The following is a 20,637-nucleotide window of genomic DNA, read 5'->3' as shown; positions in this document are numbered from 1 at the left end:
GGGTGTTGCCACCGAAAAGGGGACCTGAGAAGAGCCAAGCAGTTTGCTATGATTTCTTCGCAGATATGTGTACCATTTATTGATTGTGATTGAATCGATGTTGCCAGGTTTCGCGGGGCCGGCATGAGGTTCACACCGGCCTTGGCCTTCCCTTCTGTAGAACACATCATTTTTTCAAAACAAGAGGAGAGTTCCAGCAATTCCTGACCAATTTTTAACTGTTTCACTGACAGCCATTTATTCTGTAAAAGATAGAATAGGTACGGAGGGAGGCTTGTCAAACTTCATGTTCGGTTTTGTGACAAAAAGTAGGCAAAATATGATTGTTTAAAACTTTTATAAAATTCATTTTTTTTTAAATATAAAAGTTTAAATAGTTTGATTCATTAAAAATACAAAATTAAAAGTATTTAGTAACCTAATTGTTCTTCCTGCTTCTTGTAAAATAGGTACTTTTGTTTGGCTCGTCATTTTCTTGGTTTTCCTTGTTAAAATTCTGAAAAACAGACAAAACATAAGTTAAGGGTAATAACTTTCAAGGCATGTAGCATGTACAGAGTGGAAACTTCACCTTAATTCTTTCTTGTTCAAGATATTCGATGCGTTCCTTGCGCTTTACACACAAAGCCTTGTAGGCTTCTTTTTCCTGTTCCAGTTTCTTAACCTTGCTTTCAAACATGGCTTTGTTTGCTTCCTAAATAGACAATAATTAAAAGAGTTAACCAAGAGATCAATTATCAATAGGAAAGGTTAAGGTAAAGTGTTATCTACTTACTTCAACAATTCCACTCGGAGCACCAGACCAATATTGACTCCTATAAATGTCAGAAGTAGATTCTGTGGTTTGAGTAGCAATATTAACTTTAGATGTTTTTCGACTCGTTTCGCGTACCGTTGTCTCATATTTATTCACGGTCCGCCGCATTTCTGATTTAAGGGATGTATTCTTTAACAGAAATAATACAACAATTTGGATTAAGACCCCACCAAGTCTGATAATAAAATACAAAAGGCAAGGAATAAACTCACCTCATCTTTGATCCGGAGAATTTGGCTCTCAAGACGCTTGACAGTCTCTTCAAATGGTTTGTTCTGAAGTTGCTGACTTAACTTTAGATGGACAATCTCAGCATTTTTATCAGCTATTTCACTTTTCTGACTTTGAAGAACCTCTTTCAAACTAATACAATCAGAACACAATGCATTCGATCTCTCTTCTTCGCCATGTTCAACTTGTTTTCTTCGAGATGATCTTGTATTAAACGGTTTCTTTTCATGTTCAAGGAGTTTTATCTTCTCCTCCAACTGACTCACCAGGTTTTCTAGTTTTATGACCTTAGCCTCTTCCTTTTTGCCCCACTCGGACAATGCACTGCATTCAGTGCATTTCTACAACATTAAGAACAATCATTTGAAAAATAGAGCAGATACACATACAGCACTGTTACTAACCCAAACAATGCATTTAAATGAGGAAACTTACGAAAGTTTTTGGCTTTTGGTTGGGCAGTTTCTTCCAGATTGTCAGAGATTCATCAACAATATTTAAAACAGAGTCACTTTCTTTCTTGAGATCAGCACAAAGGTTTTCTAGTAAAATTACATTACATGTAGCTTCTTGTATTTTCTTACTGAAATCTGCTGTTCTCCCATTGGCGCTCCTAGCTGCTATTTCCTTTGCTGACAATTGCATCTCTACCCGCTCTGCAGTAACTCTATCCAATGCAGAAACTGACTCTTTGCACAAGTTAGACTGCAACAAAGATAAGTAATGTAAGATATGAGGAACAAGTTTCACTCTTATCCGATTGATAAAGGAAATGAAACAAAAATGAACAACTCACCAAAAGCTGAATCTTCCCAATGGCCACTTTTGTTAGTTGTAACCTTGTTTCAGCCAAAATTTTTAATAGTTCAGCAAATTTATCAACAAGCTCGTTGTAATTTTGTTCATGGCTCCTTCCCCAAGACAACAGATCTTCACACTCTTTATCCAAATCACTCTTTTCTTTATCTAGTTCTGCTATCTTGTCCAAATTATCCTTGCACTTAGGACAATCTAGCAACTGAGCAATCATTTCTTCTTTTTCCTTGACAATTTTCTTCAAATTAGTCAAATCCTGGGACTTTGATGTAATCTGTAGAAGATTGAAGATAAGTTGGAAGACACACGTTCAATAAAAGAACAAATTTAATACAATATTCAACCCAGACTCAATATTTCGTGCTTATTTTGCAGCCAACCACAAAGTCTCCATTGAACTAAACATTTTCTTTTAAAAATAAGGAACATCCATGTCATAGGCAAAAGCCCAAACAATTAATGGAACCATGACTACAATTCCCCAAGAGCAAGGCAAGAGACTTATTATTATTCACCTCAATTTTGTATAACTCCTCTTTTGACTTCAAGTTTTCTATTTCCTCTTTGGAATGCTTGACATCGAGTGATGCTCTTTTCTTTTGAAGTTCAGACACCCTGCTGGGTTTGGACCTTTCTAGCTTGGAAATTTGATCCAGCTCACTTTCAAGTTGTTCTCTCCTACAAATTTCTTCATTGAGCTGACTACGTAAGAGTGACACTTCTGTGAGAGCCCCTGAAGTTGACTTCTGAACCCAAAGAGCAACAAGAAAATAAAAGTATAAAAATTGGTTGAAGTAACATCTCAAATGAAATGAAATGGAATGAAATGAGATGAAATGAAAAGATAAGGAATGACCAGCATAATGAAATGAACCAATCTGGTTATTTGGTTAACATGGAAAAGCATTAATGAATAATAATTTCAAACAGATTTGGAGTATGGGCTTTGGCTACAAATTGCGAACATCCTAATGAAAAGTGGGTAGACATTTTTAAAACCAATGGACACAGCACACCTGTGAATGAGCACTTTTAACTCACCTTGTCCTCTTCTAACTTTTCTTTTAACTTATTTATTTCTACTTGTAACTTCCTATTTCTTGTTCTCATGTCTCGGGATGATTTAAGAACTTCCTCATGCTGTTGCTTCAAAAACTCATTTTCAGCTTTCAGCTCTTGAACTGCTTCAGTAGGAGTCACACTTGATTTCAAGGCTAAATTCTTCAAGGCAAGCTCTTTTTCTGCTTTAGATTTCAGCAACTCCGACTGAAGCATATTGGTGTTTTTATCAAGTTCTTCCATACACTTTTGCAATGACTCAATAGTGGTTTCCTTTTCATGTATTAGGGAGGTCTTGGCAGAAAGATCTGATTCCAACCTACTAATGAGTTCCTTTTTCTCAGTAAGCTCATTATACAAAGATGTTGCCTTACTATGCAGCAAGTCCTTCCCAGCCACCAGTTTAATTTGGGCTTGCAAATTCTGTTGGACTTTTGACATTTCTTCTTCTAGTTCTTCTGTAAGTTTACTTTTGCTCATGAGCTCTTTCCTCAGGTCATCCACAAGATGCCCCTCTTTTAACAACTGAAAAAAGAAAAAAAAAACAAGAAAAAATAAACAAATTACGCTAAAAAGAAAAGCAGTTTAAAGAGAAACAAATTGCCACAGTTCACTAACCTCTTGACTTAATTTGCCAGATTTTGTTCTCTCTTCAGTGAGGTTGTCTGATAACTCACGCAGTTCGGATTCCAGTTGAAGCAGTGCTTCCTCTTTCGTGGTTATTTCTGCTTTGAGGTCGCTTATGAGGGCAGTGTCTCCAGACCTATCATCTAGTTTCTGCTGTAGCTCTGATAATTGCCTTTCGAGCTTGACAACAAGATCCTGTTCCCGCACAACTTCTTCACTTAAATTGTCAGATTTTGATCTCTCTTCAGTGAGGTTGTCTGATAACTCACGCAGTTTGGATTCCAGCTCCAGCAGTTCTTCCTCTTTTGTAGTTATATCTGCTTTGAGGTCGCTTATGAGGGCAGTATCTCCAGACCTACCATCCAGTTTCTGCTGCAGCTCTGATAGCTGCCTCTCGAGCTTGACAACAAGATCCTGTTTCCGCACAACTTCTTCACTTAAATTGTCAGATTTTGATCTTTCTTCAGTGAGATTGTCTGATAAATCACGCAGTTTGGATTCCAGTTCAAGCAGTTCTTCCTCTTTTGTAGTTATATCTGCTTTGAGGTCGCTTATGAGGGCAGTATCTCCAGACCTATCATCTAGTTTCTTCTGTAGCTCTGATAGCTGCCTCTCGAGCTCGACAACAAGTTCTTCTTTCTGAACAAGCTCCATTCTCCAATCTTCGGCTTGGGATCGTTCATTGGAAGTCTGCAACAAGAATACAGAATATGATACACAAGTCAAGGTGAAATCAATAGTCTACAAAATTAATGCTGTACTTACCTCTTCTTTGAGTTTCTCCAACTTTTGCTTGTTTATTGTTATTGCTTGCTTGGCATTCTCTGCACCCACTTCAAGATTCACAATAACATCTCTCTGTTCTGAAACCTGCTTTTGCAAGGCAGAGATGCTTGCCCGCAAGATATCATTCTTGAAAAGAAAACAATGAAACAAAACCATTAATATTGCTAAATAAAATCAAAAGGAAGTTTAAATTAAAATTTTTTTAATTTGTACTGTAAAGTAGGGTCATTGACTTTTCAATACCTCAGCAATATGCTGTTGAACTTCTAATTGAAGGTGCTCGATTTCATCACTTTTGGAGCGCAGGGTCAATAACTTGTTCTCAAAAATCAAAATTAATTCATCATTAGAAATACTCTCTACTGCATTCACTAGTATTTTCAACCTGTTAAGAGTTCCAACAAGTGCATGTGTATCATGTTCTTCCTGCTTCAAATCCTCCAGTGCCTCTTTTAAGCTTTCATTTTTAGCAATGTAATGCTTTACTTCAGATCTAAGTTCTTCAATGATCATCTGACATTCATTTTCCCTTTGTGAAGTTGCCTGTGAAACAAAATTAGATTTAAGAATAACAGTAATAGCAATAAACTTAAGCTATAAACAACAAAGTTAAACACTATGACTCCTTACCTCTAGTTCTTTTGAACTATCGTCTACTTTCTGTTGCAATATAGAGGCCACACGTTGTTGCGCCAATATAACTGATTGAAGGAATTCCGATACCACTGAAGACAAAGGTAAATCGTCAAAGTTACGATTGTCTGACATTCCCTTCAGCTCAGTGAGAAGTGTTTGACGGGTGTTGTAAATCTCATTCTGTAAACTATCACATTGCTTCTGAAGGGTGTTCACATGCTCTTGAATAGATAATTTTGAATTTGTTTCTTTGAGAACCTCCTGTTTTAGTTCAGCACACTCTTCATTAACACGATGAAATAAGACTAAGATCCTTTCTACCAGATCAGGAATTGATGCTTTCTCATTCAACTCTATGTCATTCAATTCACTACTGAGAAGCTTCTGAGAGGATGCCAATTCATTTGAAAAAACTGCACATTTCTGGCAGCACTCTTCAGTCACACCCCCACCCTGCAGCATCTTCAGAAGATCTTGAATTTGTACTAATTCTAGTTGAGATTCCTTAATAACAGCATCCTTTGTTTGCAGCTCAACTTCTAAAGCTTCCTTTTCAGATTTCAACATTATAACTTCATTCTTGTGATGTAGCAACTGCTCAGAGAGGTTCGGTTCAGTAGCTGGCTTGTTAATCAATTCCAGCACCCTTTCTTTCAATTGTTTCAATTCTACTTCTGTATCAGCAAGCAGTGAATTCTTACAATCCAACTCAGACATTAGAGAATTCTTAGTTGATACCAATTCGTCTATTTTTATCTCATGTTCCATGAGGGCTTCTGTTTCTTCAATTACACCTGGCACTTTGATGTTCTCTGATCCAGCAACAACATTTTTAGCACATGACTCCACCAAATCAGCAATAAGCGAAGTAAGTGGAGTATTTTTGTTAACATCCTCATCTCTCTGACAAAGCATACTTCGCACTACTCGTAATTCTTCCTCCGCAACATGGCATCTTTCTTGCAACACTTTTAATTCATTCATGTGGTCACCATCAAACTGAACCATTGACTGCAGTTGTTTCTCAGAATCAAAAGACCTGGAGTCCATGTCATTAACAGGGTTTCCAGAATTTGCACTCTTGACACACTCCAGTATGACAATCTGCTCTCTCAAATGCTCCATTTCAACCGCTGCTTCATTCACAAGCTTATCTTTCTTGTCTAGGTCGCTAAGCAAATTCTTGTTGATTTTTTCCAGATTTTCAATTTCATTCTGCACTGAAAACTGAGTTGTGGGTACATCTTCATGACTTTCATTTGACGCATGATCTTTGGAGATCAGAGCACTTTCCAATGACACAATCCGCTCTCTCAACTGTTCCATTTCAACGGCTGATTTTTTAATGTTCAGCTCTTTAGCCTCCAATTCTCCAGCAAGGATGTCATTTGCATTCTTCAAAGAGATTATTTCGTGCTGAAGACATTCAAGTTCAATATTTGTGTTTGCCTCAACATGTGAGGCATCCAAGCATTGAGTAGATGCACCTGCACCTACACCAGAACTAGATAACACAGAGGCTTCCTTAGAGACAGAATTTTCTGTTTCAGATCCTTCCAGACGAGACAGAAGCTTCTCAACCATCAATACCAACGACATATTGTTGACATCATCAAAGTCTTTGATGTGAGAGAGCATCCCGCGGATGGCATGAAGCTCTTCCTGCGATTTGCTGTATCTTTCATGTAATTCCTCAAGCTCAACTGCTTTGCTCTTGAAATTCTTATCACAGACTTCAGAGCTCTGCTCCAGAAGAATACATTTCTCTCTTGTGTCCTTCAAAGAAATAGTAAGAAGTTGAATCAAAGAGTCTAATGTAATGCTCTCATCACAATTTAAATCATCTATACTGTTGCAAAGCAATGATTTTGCAGCACAAAGCTTCTCATCCAATTCCATGCATTTTTGACAGTTTGTGTCATGCAAGACCAATTTTGATGAGTTCAAATGAGGCTCAGAAGAATTGATCAAATCATTTAGCTGACTTTTTAAGGCCTCCAACTCAGTAGCCGACAGTAATATAACTTCCTCCTTGCTGGCCAAGGCTTCTTTCAGAAGGTTGTTTTGATTCTGAAGGGATTTAACTTCTTCATTGCAAAGGGTTACTTCACTAGGCAGACTAAGATGCATATTGATGTCAGACGTCTGTTTCAACTCTGGTTCCATTTGAGTAGCACTACTCTCCAACACAGAAATGCGATCAAGAAGACTTTGAATTTCAACTGCATGCTTGGCTACATCACTGTCCTTGCTAGTCAGCTCTTCCATCAATTCATTATTGGTGGTTGTCATTTTCTCAATCTCACTTTGAGCGATGGCAAGTTCTGTGACACAGGCTTGTTTCTCATCTTCAAGCACCGCTAAGCTGCTCTTCACTTCAGCAAAAGATGACAATAATTCACCTTGATCCTTCTGTAACAAGTTCATTCTCTCCTCAAGGCTTTTGTATTCCTCCTGGGCAACCTTGGCAGATGAAATCAAGTTTTCAACCAAGGGAATCAGGCTTTCATCAAAGCTGTGATCCATCTCAGAAAAATGAGTGATTAGCAGTTTCATAACTGCTGCCATATCGCCTTCTTTGTTGGCCAAATTTTCTTTCAGAAGATCGTTTTCAACTTTGAGGGATTTAATTTCTTCTTGGAAATGAGTTATTTGATTAGATATATCAAGATTGCTGTCAGACGTCTGTTTCAACTCTGGTTCCATTTGAGTAGCACTACTCTCCAACACAGAAATGCGATCAAGAAGACTTTGAATTTCAACTGCATGCTTGGCTACATCACTGTCCTTGCTAGTCAGCTCTTCCATCAATTCGTTATTGGTGGTTGTCATTTTCTCAATTTCACTTTGAGCGATGGCAAGTTCCGTGACACAGGCTTGTTTCTCATCTTCAAGCACAGCTAAGCTGCTCTTCACTTCAGCAAAAGATGACAATAATTCACCTTGATCCTTCTGTAACAAGTTCATTCTCTCCTCAAGGCTTTTGTATTCCTCCTGGGCAACCTTGGCAGATGAAATCAAGTTTTCAACCAAGGGAATCAGGCCGTCATCAAATTTGCACTCCACATCTGGGCAATTAATGATTATAAGTTTCTTGGCTGCTGAAAGTTCCTCCTCAGTAGCAGTCTTAGCAGAAAAACTTGTTGATAGAACAGACAGCTGATGTTCTAAGTCACTAATTCTTTCTTGTTTGCTCTCCAACTGCTGTACTAGCTCATCGTGTGTTGTTTCTTCTGGCAAGGAGTAAAGAACACTATTGTCATAATGCCTCATCACATGCTGCGGAGTGTTTGTTTCATGCCGAGCATCCTGAAAAGTAAAATGGAAAAATTACAGAAGTGTTATAGAAGTTAACTAAGGAGCAAGACACTTAAATTGCTACATACCTCTAAAGCTTGTGTGAGGTCTTTTATTCTTTTTTCATAGTTTCTCCTCATAATTTCAAACTGAAAATCAAAATCATCTTTTCCATTCTGCAAGAGACGCATCTGCTCCTCCTGTTTAGCCTGGAAGGTGGCAACATAAAACAATTTTCTAAGATGCCCTCATGGAAATGGGACAATTGAGAGATAATTGTATGTTAAGATCAATTACCAGGCTTGTTTTCAAAAGCAGTTTCTCTTTCCGGCTGTCTGAAAGTTCTTTATTCATGGACGCTAAATCTTCCTTTATTTTACCTAAATCAGCACACTGGGCTTCTGCATCAAAAAGCTTCTTGGAGAGTTCTTTCTTTTCATCATTTAATTTTGATACCTCTCTGAATCAAACACATAAAACCAATTAATTAATTGAATTAATTTACCACACCCAAAGAGACATAAAATCTTACTTGGTGGTGTCTAACAAGAGCACTTGAAGATCATGAGAATTCCTGTCAGATAATTTTAAATCCTCTTGGTATTTCTTTATCTCTTGAAGGGATTCACACTGAGCACGGTAATCCTGCAATTCCCTTTCCAGCCTTCTTATCTCAGAAGTAAGTGCCTTGTTCTCCTCAATCAATGATTCGTCCTGGAACATAAATGTCAATCATCAACCTTTGTAACATAAAACTCCTTTCATATATTTTCAATAAAAATTTTTTTGCTGTATGCAACAATACTCACAAACATCTGCTTTTCCAGTTTTGTAAATTCATTAATTTCTTCTAGCTCTTTCTCTACATCTCTGATCTTAGCTCTAAGTTTGGCTGGAGGAGTTTCTGTTACAAAATCGTCATCTAGTCTGCTATGGGATAGATTAGATTAGATTACTGCTTTGAACAAAGAAGGCAGGAAAAAAATGAGCCTCATACTTACCTAAAGTGGCCTCTGTTCCTCCGAGTCTGAACGTAGTTTGGAGCTGGGGTGTTTTCAATCTCATCTTCAACTGACTTACTGAAAGTATCATCCTCCACAAAATCTGCTGACGGCAGCCAGTCAATAGACTTCTCCCTTTCAGCTTTCATCAGGGCTTTCTCAAACTCCTCAAGAGGAGTTGCAAACACTAGAAAAATTCCAAAAGAATCAAGAACTGAGACATCACAAAAACGGCATAGTACCAAGTTTAAGAGATTTACTTGATTCATCCAGATCAGATTTTAAGGACGAAATGCTCAAACGAGAGTCCTCTTCTTTAATATCGTGGAGAGCAGAAACTGATTCAGTCTTCTTCTTAGTCATAGGAAAAGCAAGGGATAATCTGGACACATTACGGTTTGGCGCAGACCATGTGCGGCGTCTAAGCTTCTTCATTTTTTGCTGGAAAAGGAACACTTGCTAATTCATGCCTCCAAAATTTACTTATTGTTGATTAAAAACAATTGTTACCTCATGACTTTCAGATTGGACTGCATCTTCAGGATTGGATACAAGAAGTGCATCTTTCAGCCGACTCAATCTCTCTTGGAGGAGACTATTCTGGATTTGAAGTTGCTGGTTTTCAGCATTCTTTTCCTCCTCAATGCTCTACACACATGGCAGATTAGAATTAAAACAAGGTTGATAATACTAAACAGCATTCAACAAAACTTTAACTTACACTTATTTCTGATTTGAGACGGTTAATCTGCTTAATGTAACGCTTGAGAAGAGCTCTTTCAGTGAGAACTTCATTCACCTGAGCAGTATTTTGAATGTTTCTAGCTCTTGAAGCAAATCTGTCAAAAATTACAATAAAACTGCTTAGACCCTCCATTAAATTTATACACATTCTTAAATCATGGCTAAGGAAGGTGCGCATTGAACATACCCTAAAGTGCTGCTGGTCTCTTCCAGAGCAGCAGGAGTGACAGCGCACACAATTGCAGTCAAAGCATTACCGCCTAAAGAGCTCTGTAGAATTCGAGTTAATTTGCTATCACGAAAATTGACATAAGATGATCTGTAATTACATACATATTGAGATGAAAGTTGAAAACTACAAAACAAAATGTTCAAAACAAAATATATACCAGACACTACTTACTGTCCTTCACTCAGCTGGGCTATAACTTTGCCTAGAGTGAACAGAGATTTATTGATGGCACATCCTTCTTTAAATTGGTCCCCAACAGAGCCTGTTGCACCTGCTCTCTCAGATCCAGCAAGATCCACCAAATTCAGATGGGATACTTGGATGGCTTCATCTGTCTCACTGTCAGCTGCCCTGCTTTCAATTATCTGAAGTCAAAAAAGTTTCACCTGAGATTCCCAGACAAAAATTAAACTAAAGGGACATATAACACAGATGCACAAAATTTCTTACCACACGAAATATTGAATGAGATCTGGAGCTTCTTTCATTCATGTTTGTTACTCCAATTTTCCTGATTGTTTCTCCCCTTTTCATCAAATCCATCACCTAAAAGGCAAATACCACAGTGAACATTGAGATTACCTTACAACTCACATGTTACTGAAAAAGTATTAAGTAAAGCCCTACCATTTGTGAACTTGAGGTAATTGTTTCTTCCAGGTCCTTCACAAAAACATTACCCGCGTTATCCTCAGATATTTTGAGGTTTCGATTTGACTTGCAAAGGAGGTCATGGATTTTTTCATTGTAGATCTCCATGTAACACACACTGGAACAGAAAGCAAGGGATGAAGGCAAAGCAAGAGTTGAAGGAGTCAAGATTAGCAGCAGCTCTAAAACCCTAGCAATAGCCAGCGGCTGTTTTAGTGCAGCAATATATACATACCGGAGAAGGAATTCTCGACCATGGCTATTTTCAATTGTATTAAAAATTAAGTTAACAGCTTGAGGTATAATTCCTGGCTCGTATTGATCACCCATCATGGTGTATGTTTTGCCTGCAAACAAACTCATGGTGAACCGCAATCCAGAGAGATAGCACGACAGTTCCAGGCCAATCTTTAACTTCTTACCTGAGGCTGTTTGACCGTAGGCGAAAATGGTGCCATTAAAGCCTTTGACAGCAGATTCCACGATGGGTTTGACCAGAACTTCAAACACCTCAGTGTTTGATGATTCCGGGCCGAACACATGATCTGTACAACAAACATGCCAAGTTGAGCCAAGGCCACCAAAACAGACGTGTGACTGCTAATTCGCCTAGCGTTCAGGGGTTTCCCTTTCTTTTTCCTTACCGAAGGTGTGTGGCTCGCCTTTCGGCCTACCCGTCGCCGGCTCGATCTGAGAGACGCTGTTGTCGCTGACCGCTCGCCAGTGGACGTCGCAGCCGCTGGCCTTTTCACGTGGAATCAGCGGCCGCACCTTGACGCCGACTTTGATCCGCTCCATGGCTACGGCTAATCATTCGCCTCGCCACCTGCTGCACGCAGACGCAGCCTGCAACTAGCCTAAGCCTACTGTACTCACTGTACAAAACCCAGTCAGACAGAACATGGGCAAATATTTGAAACGAACTAACCGGCGGTTGTGTTTGTTGATGACAGCACTACTCCACGCATCGACAAGGCCGCGCGCGATTCCGATGCTCTACTGTTCACGTCACGTGATAATTTTGTTTTTGTTTAGAAGGCAGACGACGTCGCGGGACATAACCAAAAGAGGAAATTTTTTCCTGAAATTTTAGTTTGTTTGGCGATGGCTATCCCAGGAGCATTGATGCTTGTTTCCTATGCTGTGAGCCTTCTCACGATTGGATTATGTCTTGTCCTGAAAGTTCCACAAATCATCAATCTATATCAAGTAAAGAACGCCAATGCCATGAGCATTAAAAGCCTAATGCTAGAATTGATCAGGTAACCTTTTCAGTGCTTCAATACTAGACCCCATTTTTGTTTCTTTTAGTTTATCTTATGTCTTTCTAAATAAATTTTTCTCTACATACATTTACGTAGTAAGCCTTTTCTAGAATGATAATACAGTGTTGTCACTGAGTTACATAAATTTGCTCAAATCAATAATCATCAATGTCTTACCTTTCAGCTATACAACCATGACATGTTACAATTATGCCAATGGATATTCTGTTCTAACATATCTTGAGTATCCCATCATACTTGCTCAAGAGCTTGTTCTTATTTACTTGGTGCTCCTGTATCGACGTCTTCTGAATCATCAAAGCTTTATTTGGACTGTTGTGTATTTCGCTGTGACAGCTATGTTCTTGTCCAAAATATTGCCTTCTTTCCTTCTCAATATTCTAGCAGTAAGTTTCCAAAACTGTTTTTGTTCAAGTTACTTTTTTAAAACTTTTTAATTTTTGCATTTTTATTCAATCTGATGTATCACTTGCAAACAGCCACTATGCACCCCCATTTCTGCATCAAGCAAAGTAATTCAACTAATGGCTATCGTCCGATCTGGATCATCTAGAGGAATTAGTGCAACAACATGGTTTATTTCAGCTTTTACCAATATGTGTAAGTTACCTGGTTGGTCAGTAATCTCTGTACTATTGTCACTGCTCTTCAACTTGTTTTCCAATTCATTTTACAGCTCGAGGTTTCACCATTTATTTGGATTCTGCTGATTCCATTCTCCTCTGCAACTTTGGAGTCTCTACCCTGCTCAGTGCTGCTGTTTTGTCTGCAACAATTACATTTTCCCCTGGCAGTCCAGCATTGAAGAAGTTCCCCCCACCTGGCTATGGTCCCACTTATGTGGCATATGCAAGTCAATTGATTTCAACCAACAATGAGGCCAATGAGAAAGAAAAGGAAAAGGAGCAGAAGGAGGAGTAACTTAACTTATCTTGTTATCAAACTAGACTAGAAACTTTAGGAATGTTTTGAACATTTAATGTATAATCTTTGTATTTGTGATACATTAAGAATCCATGTTCCAGATATTCCTTGTTTCTTTTTAATTTTTCTTGTTGAGTATTGGTTGTGTTATGAATGAATTCATCAAATTGACTAATGTGAGCTGTGTGATTTAGTTGTAACTCTACTGTCGATACTCTACCTGTTTTCATCTTATTTCTTGTCTTATTTATTTCCGTATTTATTTTCTTACATATTGTGAGATTGGCGAAGTACAGTAAGTGTTCAGGCCAGAATGCATATATTACAAGAAGTTATTTTTGTTTTACTGGGTTAGTCTCTAGTTGCCTTCAGAGAATACTTAATAACTTTTTTGAACTAGTCATAATGCGCCATAAATGAAGCTTTACTAATTAGTTAGTACGTGGGTCGGTGATACGTTGTTCCTTATTCATGTGTATTTTTTTTATTGTGTGTGTTTTTTGTTGTTTTTTTAGTACCTTTTAAGCCACAGTGATCAATTACCAGTTTTAGTCAGGTGTTTTAGACTTATGGTTCCAGATAAAGGGTCAGTTAAATACCTTGAGTTTGAGGTGTATCGAGTTTTCCTGCCTTCTGAGCATTATCTGACTAGTCAATAATTTAAAAGTCTCTAGAGACATTTCTACCATTAGGATCAAATATCGTACTCTTAACAATAGTGAATTAACACGTTGATTGGGACAGAGCTATAGTACAAAGTAGTTCAATCTTTGTAAAACTTTCCTGAAACCATAGAACTTGGATGTGCTAAAAATATATTTTTGAAAAATGTGACTGCATGTGTGATCATGTCACAGTCAATGTGTTAATGAAAGTGCCATATAAAGTTGATGGTAAATATTTTTTTCACCTACAAAATGTGGAGTACCTAGTACTATTTTGGAATCCCAGCATATATTTTCTAGCTTTGTCTTCTATTTTCTTCCATAGTCGTGTAAAAATAATCATCTGTAGGCAAAAAAATAATATTTTTACTTGTTTCTTGAACAAAAAAAAATTGCCAAAAGATGCCTATAGACTGTATTGTGCCTCTTTGAAATGCAACCCTTTTCCCCTTGCCTCGCTTCTGTCATGAAACAAATTCGCTATTCAATCAATTCATTGCATTTCTGTTGTATCCATTCCAAGTGAAATGAGGAAACTGGTTGCACCAACATGTCAATTTTCATAGGCAACAAACCACGCTGAATGTCGTTCTGTATGCTGAGAAAAATAAACTGAATCCGAATGCCTGGGAGGGATGTTTCTTTCTTCTTCGCCCTTTGTATTCTGAGCAGATGTCGAGTGAAAATGCGTGCAGTCCAGCCGACAGGGTGGTCAGGGACTGCGTGCTCTCCAGGCGCCGCCTCTCCCTCCGCTGCTGCCGCTGCCACCGCTGCCTTCACGGTGGGGGCCAGGTGGGCAGTCCCGGATGGACAAGCCGCCCAGCCCTGCGCCCTGCGCCCCTGCGTGACATGGACGTGAGCGACCAATGTTTGGTCCGCGGCTCGCCGCGACAAGCTTGTTTTGAGTTCCGCGACGCGCGGTGCACGGTGTGCGATGCCGGCCGCGTGTTGTGGGTTGGGGGGCGTTGGGCTGACCGGCCAGCGACTGCTGCGACGGCCAGCGCCCCCTTGCCGTAGTGCCGCGTGCCGCCGCCGCCGCAGCGAGGGGCGGAGCGCGGAGCAGCGCGGGCCGACCGGCACCGGTGGGGCGGTGGGGGTCAATGACGCGAGTCCCAGGGAAGCCCCAAGACCCTGCCGGAGCCCGCCAGCCCGCACTGGCCGCCGGGAACAGCAACACCGGGGCCCCCAGCCAATGGGCATCCCGACCCGAAGAGCCCGAAGGGCGTGAAGAAAGAGTGCTGACAACGGCCCGCGAGCTTCCGCATCGCCAGCATCATGCGATAAGCACGATTCTGCCCCAATCAGCACCGTGCTCGCCTAGATGCTGGCCGCCGCGGGGGGCATCGCCCCGCCCCGCCAGGCCAGAGCCCTGCGCGCGATGCGACGCGGCGCGACGACGCGGAGGGGGCGTCGTGGGGCTTCCCCCTCCAGGTGGGCGGGAGCCCCCGCCCGGGCCGGGCCTCGCGGGCCCCGCCTGCTGGCGAGGGGCACCAAAACCCCCACAGTCGGCGTCGGCTGCACCCAGGGGACGGACGTCGTGGCTCCAGCTGTCCGGGTGAGTGTGAGTGAGTGAGATGCGTTCAATGCCGCCAAGGTGCAGTGCCGGGCGCCTTTCGCTCAAACCTGTCATTCCCGAATGTCGGCGCCGTGCACTGGCAGACGCAACGAGGGCAGCATTGCGCGAGCCGCGAGAGTCCCACAGTGTAGACGAGCAGGGCTCTACGCGGCCCCCGCCTCGGACCCCCGCGGCCCCGCGGCCCTTGGCCGAGCGGAGCGTCGCTGTGACGCCTGCGGCCGCCAAGCCATTTCGTTAGCGGCCGCAAGCGAAACTCGGAAAGTGCAGCGGCCGCCGTCCGTCGTCCGAACGGCTCGCCGCGAGGACTGCGGTTTTGGAGACGCGACGCCGTGACCCAAAAGGATGTACACTGTCTGGTCAAAGCACGCGGCGAGCTGATCGTGTATGTCTTGTTCGTTCTTTGCATGGGATGGGCAGCAAGGTGCTTACGGTGGCGTGTTTGTTCCAGAGAAAATGCCGTCCACCGCTGCTTCCGGAAAGGCCGAGGCCGCCGCGGCCCTCGGCGCGGCCCTCGGCACCACGGCCGAGCTGTCCGACAGGGCCCTGGCCGTGGCCAAGGCGGAGCTCCGGGAGGACCGCAGCACGCGCGAGCAGGCGCTGCAGCAGTTCAGGGACTGGATCGCCAAGAACCAGGACTTGCAGAACTGCAGGACGGGTGAGTGCAGCAGCGGCAGCAGCGGCGGGGGGAGGGGGAGGGCTGGAGGGAAGCTTTGTTTCGTCTCCGTGACGTAGGACGGCACGGCACGGCCAGGGCACGGCAGGGCGCGCGCCGAGCACCACACGACACACGTGACCTTTCATGGAAGCCGCGAAGCCGCGCTCGAATCGGTCGCTGCGGCTCGCTGGTGAAACCCATAGAATTGGATCCAAAGCTCGGCGCCTTTTTCGCCGCGCGAGGGAAGGCCGACGACGGCGATGACCGCGGAGACGTCGCGATGGCTCGGCGATAGCGGCGGTGACGGTGACGGTACACCCGCGGACCACCCGGCCGTCTCGAACGCGCGACCCGGCCCGCCAGCCGCCAGCGGTGCTCAGTTGTGATTCATGTGCATGTGGCGGTAAACGTAAAAATGAAGTTGTGGCGCAACGGCACGCTACGCGCCGCTACGCGCGCTGTCCGCCGTCAACGCGGAGCGCGGAGCAACACCGAGCAACAAGTCGGGCCTCCGGGCCGGGCCGGGCCTTGGTACGTACCGCGCCGCGCGTCGCCGCGACGCCACCCGCAGTGTTTACCGCAGTGCGCGCTCATGTATTGCACACACTGCGTCCCCCTCCTTCCCTCTGTCTGTCTCTCTCGCACTCACACACGGGGTGGAATTTAAAGCCCGCGGTTTGGCCGGCAAGGCGGCAAGGCCGCGTCCCTGCAGCGCTACCAACTGCCTCAACTGTCGGAACTGAAGGCTAGTTAGCAGCCTTGTTGACCCAGGTCTAATTCTTTGGGCACACACTGGCATCCTCATCCGCACACAGGGGGCCGGCCGCTGCAGCCCGCGCCTCCGCCTGGAGCGCCGTCCGAGGCGAACCAGAGGCGCTGGCGTTTTAATTTTAATTTCGGGAAGAGGGTGGTTCTGGTGTAGACCGTCTCTCTCTCTCTGGAGTTCCGTGTTTCCGGCCGAGGGAAGTCCCAGTCCCTCACCGAGCTGTGTGTGTGTGTCCGACAGACGCGAGCTTCCTGCTGCGCTTCCTCCGCGTTAAGAAGTTCTCGCTGCCCATGGCGCAGCAGACCCTGCTCAAGTACCTCAACATGCGGCAGACCTTCGAGCACCTCATCTTCGACCTCGACCCCAGCATCCCCAGCGTGGACGCTCTCATCACTAGCGGGCAAGTGTGGCGCCGAGCGGCTGTTTCTTGTGGTGGTGGTTGTTGTTGTTTTTGTTGTGTGGTGACAGCGAGTGTAACGGCGGTCGTTTGCAGGTACCTGTTCGCCTCGCCCATCCGCGACGCCAAGGGCCGCCGCGTCATCATCGCCCTGGGCGGTGAGTCCACGTCGAATGACGTCGAAGCTGGCGCAGCGGGGTAGCGCCACCGCGAAAGCCCGAGCCCGCCAGCAAGTAAATCACGCTCGTTTTACTGTCCCAGGCAAGATGGACCCCTCCCGCTTCACCAACGTGGACATGGCCAAGGTGCACTGCATCACGTACGAGACCCTGATGGACGACGAGGAGAACCAGGTGATGGGCTTCACGCACTTCGCCGACCTGGAGGGACTGTCGCCCTCCTGCGTCACCATGTGGTCGCCCACCGAGTTCGCCCACTGCCTGCGCTGGGGAGAGGTGAGTCTCATTGCCGTCGGCATGCCGTCGGTAGACGGACTCCGAGAGACTTCTTCGTCGCTCTGTCTCTCCCGCACCTATACGGGACGTTCCACTGGTGCGAGAGGGCCAGAGCGACGAAGCCGCCTCTCGGAATCAGTGTGCAGCTTCTCGTCACGGGTCACGTCACACCCTGTCCTCGCCCGCTCCGTGGAAAGGTAGCCGCTCCTGGTCGTCCCCGTCCCCATGCACTAACCGGCGATGTCGCTCTGCAGCAATCCCTGCCCATGCGCCACAAGGAGGTGCACTTCCTCAACCTGCCCACGCCCCTCAAGTACGTCTACGACTTCGCGCGCAACCGCTTCAGCCAGAAGATCCGCAGCCGGTTCTTGGTAAGCGAATCCCATGCGACCCGCAGCCGTAGGGTCGGACTTTCCGCGTCGCGCTTCGCGGAACTCGACAGTGAGTCGCCACGAAACTTTGTTCGCAGATCCACTCGACCAGGGACGCGCTGCACAAGCACCTGGACAAGAAGTGCCTGCCGAGGGAGTACGGCGGAGACATGCCCATGGCCCAGATGATCGGTAGGGAACCAATAACGCCTCAACTTTCGTTTAAAAAATGTTAGACTACGTCTTGAGTTTTTTTTTTCAGATCTGTGGAAGGAGGAGATCGCGTCCAAGCAGAAGCGCATCATGAGCCTGGACGACATGAAGCTGCTCAGCGACCAGGGCATCGTCACCAGGAAGACCACCAACCCCGCGGGCTCCACCTGCACCGGCGTGTCCACCATCACCGGCTCCTTCAGGAGGCTCGAGGTCGACTAGGGCACCGGCCTGCCCGGAGCGCCCCGTCGGCCACCTCACCGACTGCATCACCGTCCACGCCACCAAAGCCGCCACTGGCGACGGCACCCCTCGGCTGGTCCGAGAGGGAGGGAAACAACTGGAATCTCCCAACGACTGACTTTAATGGACCAAGTTTGTGAAAACGGTGTAAAGCACGCTGCTGGTTTCAGTAATCAATTTTTTATTTAATTTACGAAAGCTTATATCAAATGCAAGACAATGGACTCGATACAAAAATAAAGTGATTTTTGAAATGGTGTCGGGGTTGTCGCTTCGCTTCACACGTCCCCGCCTCGCTGTAGGAACTCGGCGATGGCGGCGCACAGGTCGCGGGCCGCGGCCGCCAGCTTCTGCTCGTCGTGGAAGGCGATGGCCAGCCGGAGGCAGTGGCGGTACGCGTCGCTGGCGGGCGCGGCGGCGGGCGAGAAGATGGTGCCCGGGAAGGCGGACACGCGGCGCGCGTCGCGGGCGAAGCGGTGCAGGCGCTCGGCGTCCACCCAGGCCGGCAGCCGCAGCCACACGAAGTAGCCGCCGTCCGGGGCGCGCACCGAGCAGCCCTCGGGGAGGGTCGCGGCCAGCGCCGAGCACAGCGCGCGCATGCGGCCCTTGAGGACGGCCACCAGCTTGTCCAGGTGCGCGTCCAGCAGGCCCAGCTGCAGCGCGCTGGTCAGCACCCCGGCCATGTAAGCGTTGACGCCGCCGCCGCTGCGGAGAATGCCGCTGCGACAAGCAGATCACATTTAGAAACAGCAAACGGCTAGCTTTGTCGGCGCTTCAACTGGCATGGCGCACTCACGAGGTCCGCAGCCGTTGCACGAGCGGCCCCGGCGCCTCCAGCCAGCCGACGCGCACGCCGGGCGCCAGGATCTTGGAGAAGCTGCCGTTGGAGATGACGTGGCCGGGGTCGGCGCGGTCGACGTGGTCCACGGAGAAGAGGCGCCGCGGTGCCGGCCCCGCCTCCGAGTAGTGCAGCAGGTTGTACACGTCGTCGCACACCACCAGGAAGTCCAGGTCTCGCGCCACGCGCACCACCTCAGCGCACACCTCTGGGGAACAAGCAGAACAGAACGGAGCAGGGTAGGCAGGCCCGCCACACGCGGGTGCGCAGTGTTGCCTACGCCGGCCGCCGCAGGCGCTCCGGGTAGGCAGGCCCGCCACACGCGGGTGCGCAGTATTGCCTACGCCGGCGGCCGCAGGCGCGCTGCGCGCTGTACCAGTAAGTACGTACCTTGACTGGCGCACACGCCTGTCGGGTTGTGGTAGACGGGTATGCTGTAGAACACGGCCCAGAAGGGCTTGCCCGTCGACCTGGCCGGGTCGCGGAGGGCCTTCTCCTCCCTGGCGACGCGCTCCAGCAACTCGGGCACCACGCCCGTCTCGGAGAACGCCACTGCGGGACAAGAGGGACGTGAGCGTCACCAAGCGCCCCGCTGACGGCGGCAAGAACGTGTCTCACCTGGAACGATCTTCAGCCCGGTGAACTCCCTGAAGACGGAGATGGCGATCATGTACGTGACCTCCTCCACGAAGATGACGCCGTCAGGCTCGAGGAAGGAGTTGAGGATGAGCTGCAGGCCGTGCGTGGCGCCGCAGGTCAGAATCAGGTCTTCCCTGCAAACGGCAAACGGGGCGGCTGGTCAACAAACAGACTGGAAAAGACCAAGACCAGACAAGGCCTGGCGGCGCCTGGCGGCGAATTCATACTTGTGCACCGGGTCGTTGTATCGCTTCGAGAGAAACAGGGCCAGCTCCTCCCGAAAGTCGTGCGGGCCGGCGGTGGCTCCGTACTGGAAGAGGTACGCGTCCTTCCTCTCCAGCTCCTGCAGGCAAAGACACATGCCACATGCCACTCTGGTCCGCAAACCACGTAACTCCCGGGGTGCTGTCGCGTACCATGCGGTGCGCGGTGGCCTCCGCGAAGATGTCGGTGCACAGGCGCAGCAGGTCCGGCCCCGGGGTGCCGGCGCACAGGTTGCATATCTCGTCGTTGTAGACGTTGGTGGCGTCCCCGTCGAACAGGTGCTTGAGCGGCGGGTCCGGGATGCGGCCGGTGCGGCCCACCGGGCCCACGCCCACGTCGCCGACGTCCGACATCGCGCAGCCTCACTGCAAAACCGAAAGCGAAGCGTGTTGGCGCCGCTGCCTCCAAGTGCACCAGCGTAACTCCACTCGCGGCTCTCTCTCTCTCT

General features: G+C 46.4%; 4 protein-coding genes across 9 annotated transcripts; 2 read left to right on the top strand and 2 right to left on the bottom strand.

The window, feature by feature from the left end:
• Positions 1–318: 318 nt before the first annotated feature.
• LOC117640192 (centromere-associated protein E) lies at positions 319–11,815 on the bottom strand. 5 transcript variants are annotated; one of them, XM_034376505.1, is made up of 28 exons: positions 11,542–11,695; positions 11,320–11,442; positions 11,133–11,244; positions 10,874–11,015; positions 10,697–10,792; positions 10,418–10,611; positions 10,202–10,333; positions 9,992–10,109; positions 9,781–9,918; positions 9,531–9,711; positions 9,271–9,457; positions 9,079–9,199; positions 8,802–8,983; positions 8,567–8,729; positions 8,359–8,478; positions 8,003–8,281; positions 4,967–7,462; positions 4,580–4,879; positions 4,316–4,462; positions 3,542–4,240; positions 2,906–3,448; positions 2,380–2,610; positions 1,845–2,138; positions 1,484–1,753; positions 1,030–1,389; positions 776–946; positions 572–694; positions 319–496 (listed from the first exon to the last, which is right to left on the bottom strand). In XM_034376505.1, exons 1-28 carry the CDS (start codon positions 11,693–11,695, stop codon positions 419–421), a joined length of 8,154 nt encoding a protein of 2,717 aa, XP_034232396.1. In that variant the 3' UTR covers positions 319–418. The 5 variants fall into 5 exon arrangements, with proteins under 5 accessions (XP_034232396.1, XP_034232392.1, XP_034232394.1 ...); XM_034376501.1 differs by having other exon boundaries at positions 4,967–8,281; positions 11,542–11,815; XM_034376503.1 differs by having other exon boundaries at positions 2,380–2,607; positions 4,967–8,281.
• Positions 11,816–11,888: 73 nt separating this feature from the next.
• Positions 11,889–14,401, top strand: LOC117640203 (solute carrier family 66 member 3). The gene is made up of 4 exons (XM_034376520.1): positions 11,889–12,159; positions 12,347–12,569; positions 12,663–12,783; positions 12,860–14,401. Exons 1-4 carry the CDS (start codon positions 12,002–12,004, stop codon positions 13,102–13,104), a joined length of 747 nt encoding a protein of 248 aa, XP_034232411.1. The 5' UTR covers positions 11,889–12,001; the 3' UTR covers positions 13,105–14,401.
• An 846-nt stretch (positions 14,402–15,247) lies between these two features.
• Positions 15,248–18,706, top strand: LOC117640200 (clavesin-1). Of its 2 annotated transcripts, none has more exons than XM_034376515.1 (8): positions 15,248–15,327; positions 15,797–16,003; positions 17,010–17,169; positions 17,263–17,324; positions 17,428–17,621; positions 17,819–17,992; positions 18,091–18,184; positions 18,255–18,706. In XM_034376515.1, exons 2-8 carry the CDS (start codon positions 15,802–15,804, stop codon positions 18,425–18,427), a joined length of 1,059 nt encoding a protein of 352 aa, XP_034232406.1. In that variant the 5' UTR covers positions 15,248–15,327; positions 15,797–15,801; the 3' UTR covers positions 18,428–18,706. The 2 variants fall into 2 exon arrangements, with proteins under 2 accessions (XP_034232406.1, XP_034232407.1); XM_034376516.1 differs by having other exon boundaries at positions 15,258–15,327; positions 17,876–17,992.
• On the bottom strand, positions 18,659–20,636 carry LOC117640197 (2-aminoadipate transaminase). The gene is made up of 6 exons (XM_034376513.1): positions 20,342–20,636; positions 20,153–20,268; positions 19,905–20,059; positions 19,677–19,838; positions 19,245–19,494; positions 18,659–19,168 (listed from the first exon to the last, which is right to left on the bottom strand). Exons 1-6 carry the CDS (start codon positions 20,540–20,542, stop codon positions 18,727–18,729), a joined length of 1,326 nt encoding a protein of 441 aa, XP_034232404.1. The 5' UTR covers positions 20,543–20,636; the 3' UTR covers positions 18,659–18,726.
• Between the last annotated feature and the right edge of the window lies 1 nt (position 20,637).

Source organism: Thrips palmi, unplaced genomic scaffold (genome assembly GCF_012932325.1).
Source record: "Thrips palmi isolate BJ-2018 unplaced genomic scaffold, TpBJ-2018v1 HiC_scaffold_12, whole genome shotgun sequence".
In the NCBI taxonomy this organism is placed as follows: Eukaryota; Metazoa; Arthropoda; class Insecta; order Thysanoptera; family Thripidae; genus Thrips; species Thrips palmi.
Note: the sequence above shows the minus strand (reverse complement) of the source record. Positions and strands in the feature narration are given on the sequence as shown.